The sequence below is a fragment of the Protopterus annectens genome, chromosome 10.part0, assembly GCF_019279795.1.
Source record: "Protopterus annectens isolate FY-2018-M chromosome 10.part0, PAN1.0, whole genome shotgun sequence".
Taxonomy (NCBI): Eukaryota; Metazoa; Chordata; order Ceratodontiformes; family Protopteridae; genus Protopterus; species Protopterus annectens.
The window spans coordinates 482,329,353-482,352,291 of record NC_056744.1 but is presented as its reverse complement, the minus strand read 5'-3'; the positions used below and the strand labels follow the sequence as shown (position 1 = coordinate 482,352,291).

General features: G+C 42.7%; 1 protein-coding gene across 1 annotated transcript in view; it reads left to right on the top strand.

Moving 5' to 3' along the window:
* LAMC1 (laminin subunit gamma 1) overlaps positions 1-22,939 on the top strand; it is a gene marked incomplete in the record, with an annotated part of 2,174,645 nt that overhangs the window by 1,900,843 nt on the left and 250,863 nt on the right. Inside the window, 1 exon segment of the mRNA XM_044085382.1 lies at positions 18,608-18,757. Coding sequence (XP_043941317.1) covers positions 18,608-18,757 — 150 coding nt within the window.

The following is a 22,939-nucleotide window of genomic DNA, read 5'->3' as shown; positions in this document are numbered from 1 at the left end:
AGGTTAACGAATATTAAATGTCGATCTGGTAATAGCGAAAGCAAAAAACCCGCGAATGACCGATTTAACGCAGGGAAAGAATTCCCTTGGCCGTTACGTGGCTTTAGCCCCTTTCTCCACTCTAGAGCAGTCTCAGAGTTGGTATATTTAGTTAGGGGGGGTGTGGGTGGCAAAACCCCCCCACCTCATTTTGGTTTAATTTTTTTTTTTTTTTGCAGCCGAGGGAATTCATTCATTCCCTATGTTAAATCGGCCATTTACTGTTTTAATTTTTCGATATTACCAAGTTGACGTTTAGGTATTCGCTAACCTAAATGTTCAATCAGGTAATATAGACGAGTATGAAGCATTCATGAGTGAGCCGCATATACTTCAGCACCAAGAGCAGAGCAGCATTTGCCATAACAATCATCCATGACATTTTCATTTCTAACACCCTAGATCTGTTCATAGGTTCATAGGTTGGTACTAGGCTATCGGCCCTAGGGCCTATACAAGCCTAGACATAACAATCCCCTGGATATTTCTGCCCACAATATTTACTTAACTGGACCCCTGTCTAGCAGGGTGACTGACGTGATCCCCGGGGTGAATATCCTATCGGCCGTCCAATCGTCAAGGTTCCTTTTGAAGAGGGTCAAGGAGGCGCTCTGCTTGACATGTATGGGCAGTCTTTTCCAGAGTATGGGGAATCCTATTCCTCCAGCATGTTTTGTTCATTGTGATGCCAAGGTTTAGATCCATGGAGCGTGTGGCTCGGAGGGATTGGGATTTCTTTAAGTGGAGCATGTCCAACAGCTCAGGGTTTGACATGGCCTTGTATGTTAAGCAGAGATCACCTCTGAGTAGATGATATGCCAGAGAGTATAGCTGGAGTTTTTTTAGACGTTCGGTATAGGGCATCTGCTTTAGGCCTGTGATTCTTTTAGTGAGGTATTTCTGCGGCCTTTCCAGCTGTTGCACCAAACAGGGCATTGTACTCTCTAATGGGTCTAATGAGGGATGAGTACAGTGGGACAATGATCTCCTTTTTTAGTGATGAGGTGTGCCACATAGAAGGATTTCATGACTGTTGTGGCGATGTGGTTATCGAAGGTGAGACCACTGTCCACCTGTGTCCCTAAGTCTCTCATCACACTTTCAGTGTTTAGTGTACTGCCACCTATGTGGTAATTCATGGGTACATGTTTTTTCCCAAAGGGGATAACTATACATTTCTTGGCACTGAGCTTGAGCACATGGCTCTGGCACCAAGCGTCTGTTTCTGTAAGGCCCTTTTGTCGAGTATCCACATCATTTGGGAATTCAGTAATGGCTCCCAGTTTGCAGTCATCTGTGAACTTTGTTAGCCAGAGTCCCTTAGTGTTGGCCTGTACTTCAGAGAAGTAGATGCCAAACAAGAGCAGTCCCAGGACTGCACCCTGAGATACTCCACTTGTCTGGAGCTGGATTTTGAGTCAGCTACTTTTACAACCTGGGTTCTGTCAGTAAGCCAGTTGGCAACCCATCGAGTGACATAGGGATTTATGCCCAGCTTAGTAAGTTTATCTATGATTCCAGAGTGGGGGATGGTGTTGAAGGCCTTGGTGAGGTCCAGATAGGCTGTGTGGACTGCCTTACCCTCATCCACAGCTCTGGAGACTGATTCGAAGAAGTCAGCCAGGTTCAGGAGACAAGATCCGGCCATTCACGAACCCAAACTGGGTGGGGACCAGTGTTTGAAGGTTGCCAATGTCCTTGTTTATAAGTTCCATGATAATGCCAGGTTATCTGCTGTTTTAGCACTCTTTATAAGCATATGACTAATACTGTAGCAGTTATGCTTATAACGATAGTGATTATGATAGTACATTTGTATGAGCTTACTTCACCCTAGTAGTAAATGTTCAGAGACCAGAATTACTGCTGCAGTACAGACTGCATCCCACCACCCCCCTTGACTTCCCTTCTCCTGTTTGCCTTCAGATCCAGAAACAAGCTTCTGGGGAAAGGCGGCTCTAAGTTGATGTCATCCTGTAGTCTTATCCCTTTATGGAGGGTTTTCAGACTTCAGCTTGATAAGCCCAACCCTTCCCTACTAGACTGGGCAGTCACACTTGTTAGTGACTCACTTTTTACACACACACACACACACAAAAAAAAAAAAAGAGAGAGAGAGAAAAATGGTGCTGCTCCTCTCCATTTTCATTTGAACATCTTACTGATGTCTTTGGCATGGAAAGGAAATTAATTGCCCTCTGCAGATGTGCAAATTTCTGAAAGACAGTCTGGATGAACAGGCTGCCATCTGCAGATAATACCAAGCTGTCGTGAATGGCACTATGACAGTAATTTATTTACTTTTATAGTGAGAGTGCTTGCACAGATTCTCTCTTCCTCTTATCCTTTCCCTGACAGACACCCACACACGTATGCACCTACTTGTCAGGAGCTCTTCTGTGGGACCATTGTGCCTCAGATAAACATCAGTGGCAGTCCTAGCTTGTTGTCAGTGAGGCAGAGGAGCCAGTTCCATCCTTGGAATGATGCAGCAACTTCCACTCCTGCCTCTGCAGTCAAACAAAAGGCACCAGACTATTCTCATTTTGGATCTCAGGACATAACTTATTCCATATCAAAGGAGGTAACTTGTTCAGACCTGAGCAGCAGGAGCCTAATTGATTCTTTTACTTCCTGAAGTCTTTAAGCCAGCCAGCAAACCACTTGCTTCCTGAGAGCTTTACTCCTAAATGTTTTATTGAAAACATACCTCATAAGATTTGCAATATTTCATAGACGATGTGAATTAAAAAAAAAACTTAGATATGGGAGGTCTGTCTGGTGATGCTTAGTTTCTGTTGTATGTTTATGTAAGAAAAAGGTATGTTATCTACATTACTAGTGTTATGTAAAAGAAAGGGTTATATCTCTGTAAGCATGCAATGTAGACTCAAGGTATCAGTTACAGAACTATTCATGTTCATGTCAGTGTTCCAGTGATGTATGACAAGAGTTTGTGATATTTGCGCAATCTACATAAGTTATGCATGTAATATTTTCACAATGTTTTAGTATGACATTAATCTACAGAACCATGCACATTAGGTTGCAAGTGTCAATAACAAAGCTATGTCTTAATGTTGTGTATAAGGCAGCTCTGTTTGTTTGCTTGTAGGTCACCCAAGTCTTAGGATTATTAATGCAGATATGAAAATACTGCTAATGTTCATTAACAGCTTCAGACACAAGTGTGTGTGCATGTGTGCGTGTGAGTGAATGGATTCAAATTAAGTACGTGTTACTGTCATTTTAGAAGTAACACTCACTGCTTACAAAGGCCAGTTAGAAGGTGATAGTATCACAACTCCATTTTTACATTGTTAATGTAAATATGGAAAATGTTTTCATTGCTCTTTAAAAATGTTTTATAAATCCAGCCCCATGCATCTCACATTGACTGTTTCACTGTGAGTACGTAGTAGATCATGTCATCTTGTAGATGGCATTAATTTTATGCATGTGTACCAGGACTTCAGAGATTAGACCAGGTGTCCTTGTTACAGCACACACCCAACTTACTACTGAAATTTACCTTGCATTTCTATTTTTTGCATTTTTTCCTTAGCCTGATAACCTGGATCATGCCTGAAAAGGGTTCTTGGACCAGAGCAGTGATGCGTTTAACAAATGTATAAACTAATAGTAGGCAGGCGAGTGTACTCTTTTTCAGGAGTGTTGAGAAGTCTTCTGTTAAAGTGATAATACTGATGTTCATCATGTTTCACTGTTGCAGTCATGACTGTAGGGTTCTCCCCTGCCGGCAGGCAGTCCTCGGTCGGCCAGAATCCCAAAGTCTGGGTCCGGCGTCGGCTGCTCAGCCATGCTCCCTGACGTCAGAGTGCCTGGAGTACAAAGCTGACAGCCGATGCCGTGTTCTCCAGTCTTTCTTGCCATGCGGTGATAGCAGTTCGCATTTTCCGGTCGGCTGACTCCTGACAATTTTTTATTAACGTACTTCAGTCCGAAGACTTTCTTCTCCTACTCAAAGCTAAGTACCCCGTTAGAAACTTTTTCTTGCTCCAGTCCGATGTCAGAAAAAGTTAATAATTGTATTTCATGTGGGAAGTAAATACCTCATAAGGATTTTCATTCTTACTGTATTCCTTGCTTAGGCCCTGACCACGACGTAGCTAGTTGTCGGTTTTGTGCTAGATTCAATCAACGTACGATTAAACGAAGGTACGATTTTGCATTTCATTACTTCGGTAGGTGTTTTAATTACAAAATGTCGGACTCGGTTCCGGCTACCGGAGTTCACAAACGACGCAAGGATAAAGACAGGCCTCCGAGGTCCAAATCGGATGATATTGTACAAGCAGAGCCAGCTTCAGGTTCGGCCATCGTCAGTGAGGTGCTTTTGCAGCCCCTGTCGTCGGCCATTTCGGAACCGATGGCCGAAACAGACTCCCACGAGGAGCCAACTAGGCCTTTGAATATTTCTGTTGCAGGACCTTCGGACAATGCTCCTTCGGATGGGTCCGGAGCCGCTGTGCAGGTACCGGCTTCCGAAGGGGTTTTCAGGCCTACTCAACTTCTAATAAAGGCAAAGCCAAAGACAAAGGAAAAGACTCCTTCCAAATCAAAGACTACAGCCCAGGCCTCTTCTGATCCGGCACCCAAGTCTCAGAAACAGTTAAAGATGGCGGAGGACTTGCTTACTATGATTAGGGGTTCACATCCCCCTCCAGATAAAAGGCCAAGGCAGGAAGTGTATTATGACTCCTCTGATCAGGCTTCTGTTTCTTCAGTTTCTTCTTCTGACCAGGAATATTCTTTCCCTCCTTATGAGGATTCTGATGCTGAGGAATCCATTCCTTCAGCTTCTCCCCCCTGAGGATTTCTCTTTTGGGGAAACTTTACATGAAATGAGGGAACATTTTCACTGGGAAGGACAGGAGTACTCGGAATCTAAGAAAAGACTTAGGGATTTTCTTCTTCTTCCCCAGCATAGACACCTGGCTATCCCTCCTATTTTGGATATTGTGGATGATGCTTTTTCGGAGGCTAACTTAACTCCTGACTCTTTTCCTCCAGCTCCTGTTAAGCCAGACAGATATTATAGGGTTCCTGATTCCCACCAGTTTTTATACAAGAATCCTACTGCTGATCCTGAAACCATTTCTCAGGGTCCTAAGGGGGTTAAGGCCGCTACTGCTAAAAACCCCATTCCCACTGAGAAGGATTCCAGATCTTTAGAAAGATGGGGCAAAAAAGTGTACACTTCTGCTACTTTATCTATTAGGGCTTTAAACTGTCAATTTCATATGCTGAAATACCAGCAATTTCTTCTGTCTGTTTTGAAACAAAAGATAACTTCCATTTCTGCCTGTGCAGATGATAAGGAATTACATAATGCATGCCAATGAACAAGTTGGGAAGCATGGTTTACACTGTGGATTTGATGCCTTGGAGGCTTCTTGTAGGGCTGCTGCCTCTGGCACAGTCATTAGAAGGCATGCTTGGTTAAAGGAACAAAACTTGCCAGATCAAGTAAAAGCTAAGTTATTGGATGCTCCTGTTCAGCATAATGTTTTGTTTGGACCTAAGGCTGAAGAGGTGATAAAGAAGATGGAGGACAAGGCAAAATCCATGCAAACAGTTAAAGATTTCTTACAAGTACAGCCACTCAGATTTAGTAGGAATTGGCCTACAAAAAATTGGTCCTTTCCCAATTCAGACAGGCCTCAGAGGGGTAGATACAGACGCTCCCAAGGTAGGCCTCAAACGCAAGCCTCTTATAGACCAAGACAGTGGACTGCTTCCACCCCTAGGGGAGGAGAGGACAGGTCGCAAGCTCATAGAAAACAGGCTCAATGACTCCCTCTGTTGGGCTGCAGGAACTTCTTGCCTGGAAGCCCCTCTCGGAGGAAAACTTTCTCTTTTTCACCTAAATTGGACTCATATAACCCAAGACAAGTGGGTTCTGGATGTGGTTTCAAGAGGTTACAAATTCCATTTTCATACCCTACCAAGACCAAGCGGATGGCCGGATCTTCCAAAACATCAATGGTTAGAGGCCTTAAACCAGGTGGAAGCTCTCTTGGCTATGAAAGCCATAGAACTGGTTCCACTTTCAGAGATGGGACAAGGTTTTTACTCAAGGCTCTTTCTAGTCCCCAGAAAGCAAAATTCATGGAGACACATTCTGGATCTGTCAGTCTTGAACACTTTTCTCGAGATACCAAAATTCAAGATGCTTACTCTACAGCAGCTACTTCCAATGCTGACCAAAAATACATGGATGGTAACTTTGGATTTAAAGGAAGCATATTTACACATTCCCATCAATCAGGAATGCAGAAAATACCTCAGGTTCAAGGCCGGATCGAGGCACTTTCAATTCTCTGCGCTGCCCTTTGGATTGTCTACTGCACCCAGGGTCTTCACCAAATGCCTGGCTCCAGTAGTAGCTTATTGCAGACTCAAGGGAATTCAAATTTACCCTTATCTGGATGACTGTCTTATTCAGGCAGACAGCAGGGATGTCTTACTCCAGCATCTAGAATTTGTTCAGAATCTTCTCAAGTTCCTGGAATTCACTGTAAACATAAAAAAGTCAAATTTGACACCCTCACAACAGATAACTTTTCTGGGTGCTCTTCTAAACACAACAACCCAGATGGCATTTCTGACATACGAAAAACAATTACAGCTGGCTTCAACTTTCAAAACCTTGGCAACATTAACTCAGCTATCTGCAAGGAAATTCCTGCAGGCTTTGGGTTACATGGCCTCCCACATCCTTCTCGTACCATATGCAAGACTACATATGAGGAAAATACAGTGGTACCTAAAAAGTGTATGGTCTCAGCATTGCCACAGTTTAGACATACAGATCACCATCCTGCCTTGTCTTCAAAAGGAATTCCTTTGGTGGTCCAAGGCATGTACTCTAAAAAAAAAAAAAAGGGAAATCCTTCAGTATGCCTCCAGCCACTCAGATACTAACCACGGATGCTTCAGATTATGCATGGGGAACCCATTTTCAGGGCAACTGTCTGCAGGGCCTTTGGACAAAGGATCAGAAGCACCTGCATATCAATTTAAAGGAAATGTTAGCCGTTCAGAACGCTCTGTTGGCTTTCAGGAATCTTCTACAACCAGGACAGCTACTGATACGGACAGACAACACCACAGTTATGTGGTACATAAACAAGCAAGGGGGATCTCATTCCTATCCCCTTTGCAGACTAGCCATGAATCTATGGAACACAGCTCTAGCTTGCAAACTGGACCTTCAAGCTCAGTTTCTACCAGGGAAGCAAAACTTCCTGGCAGACAGTCTGAGCAGTAACCTGTCGGACCCACATGAATGGATGCTGGACAGCGAAATATTCAAGATGATTACAGCAGTCTTGGGGATGTCCTCACATAGACCTCTTTGCATCCCATCTCAATCATCAACTACAGATTTTTTGCACCAGGACATTCCACGGACTAGCTTGGAAAGTGGATGCACTATCATTCAGTTGGAGAAACCTGTCAGGGTATGCCTTCCCGCCTCTACCTCTTCTTCCGCTGGTGTTATTAAAGATCAAACAGGACAAGCCCAAGATGATAATTTTGCTGGCCCCAAATTGGCCTCGACAGTTTTGGTACCCAACACTGAAAAACCTTTGTCTGGAGCCCCCTTGGGTATTACCACAGACTCCGAACCTTCTGTCCCAACACCAGGGTCAGGTTCTGCACTCCCGTGTCAAAACTCTCAGCCTGGCGGCCTGGTTAATCCAGGGTCCATGATTCATTCTCTCCTACCCAAGCAGGTTATGGATGTCATTTTAGAAGCCAGACGTCCTAGCACTAGGAAATCTTATGCAGGAAAATGGAAAAGATTTTGCTCCTGGATGCAGGCTCAGGATTCAGATCCTCTTATTCCTAACATTCCTCTGATTTTACTTTACCTAACAGACCTCTTACATAAGGTGTCTCTTTCTCTTCCATAAAGATACATGCCTCTGCTATTTCTGCTCATTATAATACAGACCCTCCAATCTTTTCCCACCAGCTCATGAGACAGTTTCTCAGAGGAGCTAAGAACTTAAGGCCCCTAGATCTCCACCCAGTCCTGCTTGGGATCTCAAATATGTTTTGGAAAAACTCACCTTACCTCCTTTTGAGCCTGCTGCCACATCTGACATCAAGTTTTTATCTTGGAAGACAGCTATCCTGTTAGCTCTGACCTCTGCCAGGAGAGTTTCAGAGTTGCAAGCTCTCATGGCTGTGGAACCTTATATTATTTTTCATCAAGACAGGGTGTCTTTAAGGACTAATCCTACTTTCATGCCTAAGGTGGTTTCCAAAGTGGCTTTAAATCAAACTATTCACTTGCCAACTTTTTTCCCCACTCCTCAAAATAAGGGGAAAGGATCTTGCATTCCTTGGATGTACACAGACAACTACGTTTTTACCTGGACAGAACCAAGGACATCAGGAAATCAGAGCAATTGTTTGTTTCTTATGCTTCAAGTTCCCAAGGTAAAGCCATTTCAAAACAGACCATTTCTAAATGGATTGCTCATGGAATCAGATTTTGCTATTCACACCATGGAAAGCAAATCCCAGGAGTATAAGGACTCACTCTACCAGAGCTGCTGCCACTTCAGCTGCCTTCCTCAGGGAGCTCCTACCAAAGACATTTTGGAAGCTGCAACTTGGAGTTCAGTGCATACCTTTCCAAGCACTACAATCTACCTCTCTACTCTAAGTCTAGGGCAGGCTTTGCTTCTCCAGTCTTGCAGGGCCTTGTAGGCGCCGCCTCTACTTTATGACCACCTCCCTTTTATTCTGCTTTGGGATTCAACCCTACAGTCATGACTGCAACAGTGAAACACGATGAACATAGTACAGTTGTGTACACTTACCATAAATGTAGATGTTCGAGTGTCTTCACTGTTGCAGTCTGGGTTACCCTCCCTCCTGTCCCCTCTTATTTTTTCTTTTGTGTGGTTCCCTTCTTCACCCTTCTTCTGAGGTGTATTTGCAAGGGGTATGGGATCTTACTCATTTTGGAACACCTGACATCTGGGGCAAGAAAAACTGGAGAACATGGTGTCGACTGTCAGCTTTGTACTCCTGGCGGGAGCATGGCTGAGCAGCCGACGCCGGACCCAGACTTTGGGATTCTGGCCGACTGAGGGCTGCCTGCCGGCAGGGGAGAACCCTACAGTCATGACTGCAGTGAAGACACTCGAACATCTACATTTATGGTAAGTGTACACAACTGTACTTTATAGAATTTGCTGGAACTCTCCTTTCCTGCCCATAATCTTCTGGGATGCAGTGAGCTAAAGAGGCACCTCCACTATGTATTGCAGATGATGACTTTTCAGTTCATGTTGCCCCTTTTTTTTCAGGGTTTTTGGATAATGTTACTAGACATAATGTATACCTTTAGGAATAATCACTGTTTGTGGACTTTACAGACAGTTCCGCTGTTTTGCATTTTGCCAGAGTGCAGACCTTTGGCATGTTCTCTACTCCCAGAGTCTTTACCAAAATGTTAACTGTGGTAGTAGTGGCCCTTCAGGTGAGGTATCTCTTGGTATTGCCAAGCATTAATAACTGTCATTTGGTTGCCTTTTCAAAAGACACTCTGGCAGTGGCCTTTTCTTGGGCCCAATCACTAGTTGCAGTCATGGAGGATGGCTGCAAATTTTCAGACAGTTGCTCTGGTGCTTGTTGAAAAGGACTGTCTTAATCAGAGTAGAGGCAGATAGCCTCTGCATAGGTCCTGCCTTCCCAAATCTTCAGCCCACTTAAGGATGACTGCTCAGTGCTAATTGCTGCCATTTATATTTTTACAAGATAATTGATATAGGATGAACAGGCATGTAATCCCACCTGCTGCCATCAGTTGATATGAGACAGACAGGGTCTGCTAGTATTAACTCCCAGATTGTCATCTTTGATATTTGTTTGTAGGAGACAAAACAGTATGAGGTTTTGAATCCCACTATCGGTGCCAGTAAGTATGCAAAAAGAAACTGGTGTTAAGGATGTTTAATAAATGTGTACTGCTGCCTTGGGTGCTGACCAGAATCCACACTTGCAACACTCAAATAAGATTTAAAATCTATAGTTACAGATCAGATTTGTAAATAAATGGCTTTCCCTTATTTCACCCACCTCAGATTAAAACCACTGTTTTTCAGTGCAGTCTTAATAACAGTAATTTAAATTTGGCCAGAATTAGTTTGTGTGCTTGTACCCATACAGATTATTTTCCAGAATGGAATGAGGATAAATGGTAATCTTCAGCATCAACACCGTCTTTCCCAAGCTGTAACATATGCTGCCACCAGCCAAATTACATTGTTGAGACAACAAAAATATTGTTTACCCTTAAAATAAGATTACCTTGAGTATTTGAGTGGTCCCAGTAGCTTAAACACTGTCAATTGAAAGGGCAAATGTTCACTGTTAATTTTGCCTATAAAATGCATAAACATTTAAGCTAGTAAGTAAAGCATTAGTTGCAAGTATTCAAAAATAGGTAATAAAATTCTTTACTTGAAATAGACAAGTTAAACTATCTCATTTTCAATTAAATATTCAAACAGTACCTAGTTTGTCCAAAGAATTCAAAATAAACAGAAAGATGAATGAATATAGTGCCCCCTTTGGTACATATCTATCCAGACACATGGAACAACTTCAACACCCACTGAGATACCTTACTAAAAGGATATATGGCCTAAGCAATTGTCCTACATGGACCGACTCTAAGCCCTGTCACTATAATCTGTATCCTGCAGACTGCAAAGAGCTGACTTGTGTTTGGCATACAAAGCATCCTCTGACCCATTGCCGATGGGATTTACTGCACATCTGCAAGTCAAGTGGCATCAGAAGTACTCTGTGTAGGGATCTAAACCTCTTCTGCAACAGCAAAAGAATGATTTGGAGTGGCAGGTATATCTTGCAGGGGATACTGCTGCTGTAGAACAGACTCCCCATCCACATAAAACAGAGTTCATCCCTGTCAATATTCAAGCGCAAATTAGCTCAGTAGATTTCAATGGAAAATGTATCCCCCAAGGACTGAACTCTGTACTAACTTTGGACAAAGTCAGTTCCTAAATGCTTTGTTCCCATGCATAGGTCTCCTCAAATTATTCATGGCATGAACTCAGTTATTCTCAGTAGGGGTAGTATGTAATTATCGACTATGGGATAGGTAAGGCCAATCTGTAAGCAAATGGGATAGGTTAATGTTCTTCATGTTTCACTGTTTCAGTCATCACATTTGGGTTATCCCTGCCAGGGTAGCCCACAGCCGGCCCGAATACCAGAGGCTTATTATTTCTGCATCAGTTGCTGTGACTTTAGGACTGACGTCAGGTCGTCAGTAGTATAAAGTAAGGCACCCAATGCCATTACATCAGTCTTTCTTGCCAAGGAGCCCGAAGCAGAAGCAGTTCGCACGAGTGCCAGTAGAACACTACCTGAATTTTGTCTTCTGAACCGAAGCTGAAGTCTTCTAAAGCTAAGTACCCCATTAGGGATCCTTTTTTCTTGCTCTAACCGATGTCAGAAAAACTTAACAATTGTCTCGCCTGTGGAAAGCAAATACCACACCGAGACTTTCATTCTTACTGCGTCACTTGCTTAGGCCCAGACCACGACGTCCCTCACTGTCGCTTTTGTGCTTTAACGCCAGAACTATATGTCATCGGACCCTTATTGTAGCTAGATATTTTCGCTTACACTCCTCAAATTCCGATATGAGTTCAGTAAGCCATCTGACAGCAGATCTTCCGAAAAAACGTAAGGGTGAAGACAGAGACAGACGCACAGGTTCAAACCTACCGATGACCCTTTTGTTAAGCTAGTCATCAATTCTCCGATCCTTAGTGAGGTGCTTTCCCCGCCCCTGATGCCCGCTTCTGTGGATTTGCAGGCTGCTACCAAGACCCTTTCAGAGTCCGGTATGCCACAAAACTCTTCTTCGACTAAGGATCCTGCGGGTTATCTCTACCTTGGATGGCTCAGGAGCCACTGAGCAGGCACCGGCTACCGAGGAAGTACTTCACACTACCGATTCTCGACACAAACCGACAACTTCTTTCGCATCTACCGTTCTTTCAAAAAACGACTTTCTAAGGCCCAGGGTATGAACCACAACCCAATCTCAGGCACATGCTTCCTTGCCTCAGTCACAAATGCTTAAAATGGCAGAAGACCTCATCATGCTGATCAGGGGAAGCCAAGCTACCCCTTCTAAAAGAAAAGAGAGATCTGTTCCCAGTAGTTTTGTCAGAACAGGAGTCTGATGACTGATGCATCTGTATATGAAGACATGTAACCCCCTCTCTGCTTATGAGGATTCCGATGCAGAGGAGTCCATTCCTTCAGCCTTTCCACCCGAGGATTTTCCTTTGTGGAAACCCTTCAACTTTAAGGGAACATTTCCAATGGGAATGTCAGGACTACCCTCATTCTAAAAAGAGACTCAGAGAATTCTTAGATCTTCCACAGCACAGACCCCTTGCCATTTCCCCAGTCCTGGATGTTGTAGACAATGTTTACATGGAATCCAGTTTGACTCCTGACACCCTACCTCCTGCTCCCAGAAAACCTGCCAGGTATTTCAGAGTCCCTGACTCACACAAATTTCTTTTCAAAAATCTTACTGCTGAACCTGAGGTTATTTCCCAAGGGCTTAAAGGAATTCAAGTAACCTCTGCTAAGAATCCCACCTCCTCAGATAGGGATTCCCGAGTACTAGACAGATGGGGTAAAAAAGTATACACCTCTGCTACTCTTGCTATCAGAGCACTAAATTGTCAGTTCCACATGCTAAAATTTCAGCAGCATACCCTGGAACTCCTCAAACAAAAAAGTGTCTTCCTTTCCTGCTTGTGCAGAAAATAGAGTTATGAGAGTTATTGCATTCTGCAAGTCAAGTAACTAAGTACATCTTACACTGTGGTTTTGATGCCCTAGAAGCTTCTTGCAGGGCAGCAGTCACCGATTCTGTCCTTAGAAGGCATACTTGACTTAAGGAACAGCCCTTGCCAGACCATGCCAAATCTAAATTATTGGATGCACCATTGCACAAAGACAACTTATTTGGCACCCAGGCAGAAGAGGTCTTAAAAAAGATGGAAGAAAAAGCTAAATCTATGCAGACAGTTAAGGATTTCCTATAGGTTCAGCCACCCAGGTTCAGCAGGCCTTGCCCCTCCAAGCATTGATCCTTTCCTGCCCCTACCAGGTCAGTTCAGCCCAGACCCCAGGGAAGCAGACCCCCCAGACAGCAGCCACAGGGAATGCAGAGATCAAAGCAGTGGAGTTCCTCCACTTCAAAACCTGGGAGTTCAAAGCCACCCCGTCATGGTAAGAACTCACAATGACTCTCCTCCCCCACCCTCTCCCTCTGCCCACCTGCACTTGCCCCTACGAGGAAAACTCTCCTTCCATGCAAGCACCTGGGCCAACATTGCCAACAACCGCTGGGTCCTCAACATAGTGTCCCAGGGATGCAAATTTTCTTTCCACACTCTTCCAACTCCAAAAGTGTACCCAAATCTACCTCCAAACCAGTGGGCAGAGGCAAAAAAGCAAGTCCTTTCCCTACTCTCTGTGAGGGCAATAGAGCATGTTCATGCAGAACAGATAGGCCAAGGTTTCTACTCCAGTCTTTTCCTGGTACCCAGAAAAGAGGGCACCTGGCACCCCATCCTCGATCTATCCATTCTAAACACCTTCCTGGTGATACCAAAATTCAAAATGCTCACCCTCCAGCAACTGCTACCCATGTTCTCCAAGACTGCTTGGCTAGCCACCCTAGACCTAAAAGAGGCCTACCTCCACATTCCTATCAGGGAATCATGCAGGAAATAAATATGTTTCAGGGCAGGATGTCTGCACTTTCAGTTCTCTGCACTTCCCTTTGGCTTATCTACTGCTCCCAGAGTTTTCACAAAATGTCTGGCTCCTGCCATTGCCTTTTGCAGACAGAGGAATATCTAAATTTACCCATAATTACACGACTGACTAATTCAGGCAGACAGTCAGGAAAAGCTGCTCAAGCACCTGGCCTTCGTAAAGTCCCTACTGATCTCCCTAGAGTACATATCAACGAAAAAGAATCCAAACTAGTACCCACACAAAGGATTGTATTCCTGGGAGCAAGCCTGGACACAGCATCCCAGATGGCATTCCTTACACCAGAAAAGCAAACTTACCTGATAGCCTACTTCTCTCAGCTAGCCACCAAACCACAGTTATCTGCAAGGAAGATCCTGGAAGCTCTGGGGTTCATGGCATCTTGTATTCTACTCATTTCATATGCCAGACTGCATATGAGGAAACTTCAATGGTACCTAAAAAGTCTTTGGTGTCAACAGTCTGAAGACCTGGAAACTCTTATACCAATGGCTCCTTACCTAAGGAAAGTTTTTCCTTGGTGGGCAGCAGCATGCTCCCACAACAAGGGACTGCCTTTCTCACCACACCCCACTACCCAGACCCTCACAACAGATGCATCAGTGTTCAGAGATAAGTAATATCTATGCCTGGGGTGCTCACCTGGACGGCAGGTGCATACAGGGCCAATGGAGCCCACAGCAAATCCATCTGCACATCAACCAAAAAGAGATGTTAGCTATCCAGCATGCATTGACAGCTTTTAGGCCCCTTCTCTCCCCAGGGGCTTTCCTGATCAAAACAGACAACACCACTGTGATGTGATATATCAACAAGCAGGGAGAGGCTCACTACTACCATCTATGCAGGCTGGCCATAACCCTTTGGCACACAGCCTCTGCAATGTAACTCCACCTGTTAGCACAATTCCTGCCAGGCTCTTTCAACTCTCTGGCAGACCACTTAAGCAGAAATCTTCTGGAACCACATGAGTGGCAGCTAGACCAAAGTACCTTTACCCTAATAACTCAGAAATGGGGCACCCCGAAGGTCGACCTCTTTGCCTCCCACACCAACCATCAGCTGAGCAAGTTGTGCACCAGGGAGCATCACTGCAGGGCTTGGAAAGTGGATGCCATATCCTTCCCCTGGGTCAACCTCTCAGTCTGTGTATTTCCCCCACTACCTCTCATCACCAGGGTACTACTCAAAATAAGGGAGGAAAAACCAAGGGCATTTCTGATTGCTCCAGACTGGCCTCGCCAGCACTGGTACCCACTGCTGCACAGCTTGTCCCCACTGCCACCATGGCATCTCCCTCAGACCCCAACCCTCCTGACCCAGAGGGAAGGAAAATTCATGCATCCCCAATTGCAGACACTCAGTTTAGCAGCCTGGCTTATTCCCTGACCACTGATCAATCTGCCAACCTAAAACAGGTTTTAGATGTTATACGTGAGGCTAGACGCCCTAGCACTAGAAAGTCTTATGCTGACAAATGGAAAAGGTTCTGCACCTGGATTTAGGCTAAGGGAGCTGATACAGCACAGCCTCCATATCTCTTACCTAGCTGACCTGCTGCACAGTGGTCTCTCCTTTTCCTCTATTAAAATTCAGGCTTCTGCTATCTCTGCTCATTTCCACACTGAGCACCCCCTTTTCTCACACCCTCTGATCAAACAGTTCCTATGAGGGGCTAGCAACTTGAGGCCACCCAGAAGAGTACCTGCCCCAGCTTGGGACCTAAACCTTGTGTTGGAAAAGCTCACCCTGCCCCCCCTTCCCCCCTTGAACCAGCATCTTCAGCAGAGTTAAACTTTTTCTCCTGGAAGACAGCTTTTCTTCTGGCCATCACTTCAGCCAGAAGAGTCTCCGAGCTACAAGCACTCATGGCTGTGGAGACCTTCATAATTTTCCATGCTGACAGGGTGTCCCTCAGGACTAACCCATTCTTCATGCTCAAAGTGGTGTCCAGTGTGGCTCTCAATCAATCCATTCATTTGCCCACCTTTTTCCCAAACCCATAAAACAAGGGGGAAAGAATCCTGCACTCTCTAGATGTGCACAGACAGCTCAGATTCTGTCTAGACAGGACAAAATCATTCAGAAAGACTGATCAGTTACTGGTCAGCTTTGCTGCAGGGGCAGAGGGCAAAGCCATCTCCAAACAAACCCATTTCCAAATAGATAGCACACTGCATCCATTTCTGTTACAAGCAACACGGAAAACCTCCCCCTAAAGGGGTCAGGACTCACTCTACCAGAGCAGCCTCCAACTCTGCAGCTTTTCTCGAGAGGAGTCCCCACCAGGGACATCCTGGATGCTGGCATCTGGACATCTGTTCACACTTTCTCCAAACATTACCACCTGCCTATCTTCTCCAAATCCAGGGCAGATTTTGCCACTGCAGTCTTGCAGGGCATCCTAGCCAGCCTCTAGTCTGCTTGACTGCCTCCACTCTTTTCCTCAGCTTTGGGAATCAGCCCAAATGTGATGACTGCAGCAGTGAAACTCAAAGAACATAGTACAGTTGTGTACACTTACCATAAATGTAGATGTTCGAGTATATTCACTGTTCAGTCCTGGTTTCTCTCTCTCCATCCCGCTTTTCTTTCTCTATCTCCTTACAAGGAACTTTTTGGTATTTACTTTTTACTGGTGGGGTTCTTCCACCGTATCCTGGCTCCCACTTGGGGGCTCCCAACAAGGCAAGAAAAACTGATGTAATGATGTTGGCTGCCTTACTTTGTACTACTGACGACCTGACGTCAGTCCTGAAGCAACAACTGACACAGAAATACTACACAGAAATACTAAGCCTCTGGTATTTGGGCCAGCCGAGGGCTACCCTGGCCGGGATAACCCAAATGTGATGACTGCATCAGTGAATACACTCAAACATCTACATTTATGGTAAGTGTACACAACTATACTTTTTGAGCACAGAAAGGGAAATTGTCTAAAATGGCATGCAGGGGCAGCTAGCCTAGTACTCACCTATGAACCTGTGATAAAAAGAAAATGTCTTAAATCTATACCAGACCACTTTTGTTCTGGCTAAAGGTAGACTATTGTCTTAATGTTAAATAAACACTACACAATGCACTGTATGTTCGTAGTCCACAAGAAACACAGGAGTCTGATTAGTGCTTTCATTCCTTTACTATTGGAACTTCATAAGAAATACACCATTTATACATCAGACTAGTTAAATACTATCAAACCAGTGACATCACACTCTAATTAAGAACATACAAATTAATTAAAGCACTAATGATATAAAATAATAATAAATCCTCTTTCTTCAGACAGTTTATAACAAACACAAAAATGTGTGTAATAACAAATCTCTACAATTGAAAATAATCTTGATGCATTTGTACAAATTTATATTTTAATAAAATTTTAATGGAAATGGTTTAATTTAAACCCAGACTGACATCAGCCCTGAGAAAAACTTGCCATTTCAACTCTAACTTCTCTAAATAATTGTTACTTAAATCAACAAACTTGTTAGTATCCACTTGTAAAACTAAAAAATAAAATTTGTGAAAATGTTCACAATTTAAACTATGCCTTGCTAGGGCATTGTTCAAATTCTTGTTTTTAATGGCTCTAAAATGTTCCCCCATCTGACTTTTGTCAAGCTAGCAGATATTTTTTGAAGGATTCGTGGCTTTTTCTGAATGAACTTAGTAAGTTCAAAGTTGAACATAATGACTTTATGTACTGTTGATGTTAAAACTCAATACACTTAATGCATGTTCTTAGAGTGTGATGTCACTGGTTTGTTAGTATTTAACTAGTCTGATGTTTAAATGGTGTATTTCTGATGAAGTTCCGATAGTAAAGGAATGAAAGTGCTAATCTGACTCCTGCGTTTCTTGTGGATTTCAAACATACAGTGCGTTGTGTAGTGTTTGTTTTGTATTTTTCGTGCTTCAGGTTAATTTTCTATTGTCTTAATGTTCCTTGCCTTTATATTTAAAATAGTTTGCAGAATCCTTACAGGCAATATAATACTACTACAATTTTGTCGCCAAAAGTTTCCTTCAGAAGTAACACCTGTATTTTTTTTAACTTGGCTTGTAAGCATGTTAAATAGAGTATAGAGATGCTATCAAGCCACTTTTCATTTATAGTAGTATTGCTATGGATCTTATCCAATTTCTGCTGTATACAAGAAGTCTGCATGGTGAGCAGTCCAATTAGTGAGGTGAAATTTTTGCCTCCGCATGAAAGCAGGGTTAGTTGGAGTCTTTCTTTTATAGTGAATGCAGTATTTGGTGTGCAGACTGTTAATGAATAGGAAGTTTGCATGTGATTCAGCATGTAGATGGAAATTAAATTCTTAGCGCATAGAAATTGAGTACTAAACATACAAGGTTCTGATTAGCTTAGACAGTGCCCAGACTGTTGCTTTAACTGCAGACATAAATTATCTAAGAAGTTTGTGTGTATATGTATGCACATACACACACACAATCACACACACACACATATATATATATATATATGATGTATAGTGTGTGTGTGTCTATATATTTATTTATATGCACACACACGCAAACACACACTTGTTCAGTTGGGCTTTTTTAAATTATTTAAAATTGTTTCACTTAAGAAATAAAGTAACTTTGTGCGCATTGCTACTGTCATACCTCTTAATTTTTTATTGATTTTTTTGTACCCTTGCAGGATGAAGCTGCAGAGATTAAAAAGGAGGCTGAGGACCTAGACCAACTGATTAAGAAGAAAGTAAAGGCTTATGACGATTTGAAGGAGGACCTGAAAGGGAAAGAGCAGGAAGTGAAGCATCTGTTAGAAAAAGGAAAAACTGAGCAGCAGGTGAACAAGTAATCATTGATATACATCCACTAATGTGACAGATGGATTATAGATGTGTTGGAAAAATTATGAGACATTCAGAAGCATGGTATTTAGAAAACTTAACTGTCAACACATAGACTTAGGTTTGAATTTTGTATTATTTTGATTGCTTCATGAGTTTGAGTTTGACTGTCTGGAGACTAATTGAGCATAGAATCCATTACAGCATGTAGAATTCTTTAGTCCATTTGCCTATGATTTTCTGGTTTTGTTTTATCGACAGTCGTATGATAAAATGCAGCAAGTTAGATAGACCTAGATTTAGTGATTTGGGAGATGGGCACTCGGATGAAAGTATGCCACCTAATGGAAAACCACAGTAATAGTACTGATGCTGGTCTTTTCTCTCATCTTTGTAAATGCCATTGCAAAAGGCCTTGAAAGAAGATTTGCTTCAGACATACAAAGTTATTCAACAAGGTTGTTGAAAAAAAAGGTTATAGAAACAATTGGATGAAAATTCGAAAGATAGGATGGTGTAAAACGTGACTGCATAAAGACAGCACAGAAATGCAAAACTGTGCATCTGAAAAGCAGAAGCCCAGGAAAGTATGATTTGAGGATGTGAAGCATCACAGATAACCGTTGGAGTACTGGGAATGCATGAGAATATATATTGCCAGTTGAACATGGGAGACTGGTCTTTTGTATTAATATTTGACAAGACTTCTCCTAAAACCAAAAGAAAGTCCATTTGGATCAGTGCTCTACCACGGTTAACAAAACAGTAATACTGTGTCATTAGCGCAACAGGTAGCACACTTGCCTTTGGAGCAGAAGGCTATGAGCTCTGCTCTCGTTCTAGGTAAATGGATTAGTGACACTGCAGTACAGCATGGGGGAGGGGTGCTGCACTCCTGAGTGTGTCATCCTTCAGATAAGACATTACACCAAGGCCCCATCTGCCTGAATTGATGGTAGTTCATGTGGATGTAAAAGATCATATAACACCTATCAGAAAGAGAAGGGGAAGTTCCTGAGGTCCTGGTCAAATTTCCCCTAGTAGTAAAGTACCACCTTGGGTCTCCCCTGAAAAGAAACTACTAGCCTAGTGGGACTAACACAGTCAACAAAGGATGAATAAACCAATAAAATAAATCGTGCACATTTCTAGAGAGCTCATCCTTATGATGACATAAGGCAAGGTGGAGGAGCCACTGCATAGGAGGGCAACAAAGAATAAGAGACAGTTTGCAAGATACACTGCAGAAAAAAACATTTGGAGAGACCGATGTGTAGTGTTGAGTGGGAGAAGGCAAGAGGCGGGGACGTGAAAATAAGTTGTAATATTCCATCTGAATGCCTAGAGTCCAAGTGGGCCCCTTCCTTAAAAAATAGGGGAAGGGAGGGAACTTAGCAGCAGTGTATAAATAAGAAAGATTAGTAAAGATAGCAGTGGTTAGCATGTCCTTGTCCATATTAAGGACTGTGTTATCTGTTATAATCCAGAATGTTCTTATGCTTTAGGTGGTTCAGAAGCCATGTTTTTGGGGAAGTAGGGTATATTGGTAAAACAGCAAGAAAGTTGGTTTCAGTTAGTTTTTCAAGTATTTTCCCAAGTGTGGGTAAGATGGAGGTTATTCAGAAGTGAGACGCATTTGTGAGTTTGGGCTGCTGGGATAAGGGTTTCACTGTGGCTTACTTCCAAACGTTTGGCATAATATGTGTGAGGAAGAGATCATATATTTCTAGGAGGAGAGCAGTATGGAATTCCCAACAGTGGTATATAAACTCTGGAAAGAAATTATTGGTCTAGTGGGGTCATTGAGTGGAATTTGGTCAAGGAGATAGAAGGACAGAATGCGGGTGAGGGTATGTTGAGGTTGGTTGTTATCTATGGAAGATTGCCAAAATTATTTTAGGAAATCAGTGAGAATGAGAGAGGGCTAGCTGAAGTGGTAGCGTTGGTTGAACTGTTCAATCCTGTAAGATGGCTAACTTTTTTGACCAAAAGTTTTGATTTAGGAGGTATTTTGTTTTGATTTGAAGGTATTCACTTTGTTTTCTTATCACTTGTTTAGCAAGGTTCCAGAGTTGAGTGTAGCATTTGCGAATGAGATTAAGAACTTGTATGTTAGCCATTATATTATTATACTAGTGTTTGTAGAGTGTATAGATTATGGGTAAAAATTTACTTTAAATATTTATTAAGGTACTGGTAATTGCTTTAGCAACATAGTTTTGATCAATAGAGATAAATACTAGGGGCCAGCCTAAGGTAGGAGGGCAAGATTTAAATTTGTTAATGCTTGTATAGAATTTAGGCCTGAAGGAAATGCTTTTAGGTGAGAATTTGAGAAATATGTAAATAAAAGCTTGATGGAACAATGTTCACTGAAAGCAGATGGTGTACTCTGGTGAAATCATAGCCGAGTTGTTTGTGATTGCTATTCTTAGGAGAGAGTAGTGGAAAGATTTTAAGTTGGTACATATAGGTTGTTGGACTAGTTGTGTAAGATTTAGATTGGTTATGAATTCAGAGATGATATTGAGAGAGCCAAGTAGGTTTATTTATTTACGATACAGAGTCGATTATCCAAAAAGTTAATTATCCGAATGCAGTCTTCCAAAGTTTTCAGGTAGGAAAAAATCATAAAGTGTGAATATGTAAACATTACACATATTCTCTTGCACATGTTTTTTGAGCTTATAGCCCACTCGTGTGTGAAAACTATTCTTTATTGTCCACTAGAATCGCTGAATTGTTGAAAAGTGTATTCCCTGCTTACAGATAAAACAAGATTTTTAGAAGATTTTTATCTGGTTCAATTATATGTTTGATTATCCAAACAGTGTAATTATCCGAACTACCCTAGGTCCCAATTTGTTTGGATAATTGACTCTGTACTGTATTTATTTAACATTTGTTAACCAGGAAAATCTGACTGGGACAGAGCCCATTTTCAGTGGAGACCCAGGAAGAAATGCTCCAGACACATGTCTTTGGAATGTGGAAGGAAAGCAGACTTACCTGAAATCAGTAGATTTTTGTATTTGAGAGAAGCAAAGACAAGTTATGCATGTGGGCTTGTCTTGAATGACTCTTGGAAAAAACTGAATGTCTTTGCTTTGGGCAAGTAAACAAGGCCTGTCAAAATCTTCTGCGTTTCTTGAAGTAACTAAGAAGGTAATGATGAAAGTAGAACTTTTGTTCACAAGACTTCATGCACTTAGTGGTGATAGAAGATTTCATGGTCAGTAGTAGTAATACCAGGAGGGTCAGAAGCTTAGGTTTGTCTGCAGCTAACACAACCAAGCTGTCTCCCTTATTTGTTTTTCCTTTTTCCCCAAAACAATGCCTAAGCAGACATAAGGAAGCCCAGGGCTGTACCTTATAGGCAACTGACATGAAGGTAAAGCAGATGAATTGGAGAAACATTAGAAGAGAAGCCCATCTCTCCTTCAGAGCCTCTGCTCAAAGATCATTTGCTAGGATTGGCTATTCTGTGTGTGTTCTTGTAGTAGGCAGTGCATGCAGGATAGAGACCCTTGAAATGTTCTAACTACATAAACTAAAGGCATCTGAAGTAAAGGAAAATATGGACTGTGCAAGGAACTTTTAACAATTACCTTTGCAGATACAGTTAGTCTTGCAGCAGAAAGCTCACTGTAATAATTTCTCAGAGTGTGGATCGAAGGCCAAGTGTCAGCAGTAAGGTTAACATGGAATGGTGTCAGACTTTATTTGCTTCTTTTTGAGAATGTCTGTGTGTCTTGAGAAGAAGGTAGAAGAGCCTTTGGTCATCTCATGCATGAAATAGATTATGATAGATGCTATTTTGCCAACCTGGAAACAGTTTGCTCTAGTCACCACCAGGGATACAGATGCCCTTTACAAGCCTCAGACTAAATGGCGAGATCCACACTAGGTGTATTCAAGTGGACTCCAGTGTGAGCTCTTCAGTCCTGCATAGGCCCCAAGGACCACAACATGTTGTTGCACTTTAAAGCCCTGAATTTGGCATTGCAGGAGAGTGTGCTACTTAGCTTCTGTCAAGCAAGCCAGACTTAGTGTAGTACATAAAGAAGGCATCAAGTGTTTGTGCTCCCTCTGCAAAGAGACAGTATGGGTCTGGCAGTGGTCCATAGACTACTCACCACCTTGACATCCATTCACATCCTGTGGGAAATGAAATTCCT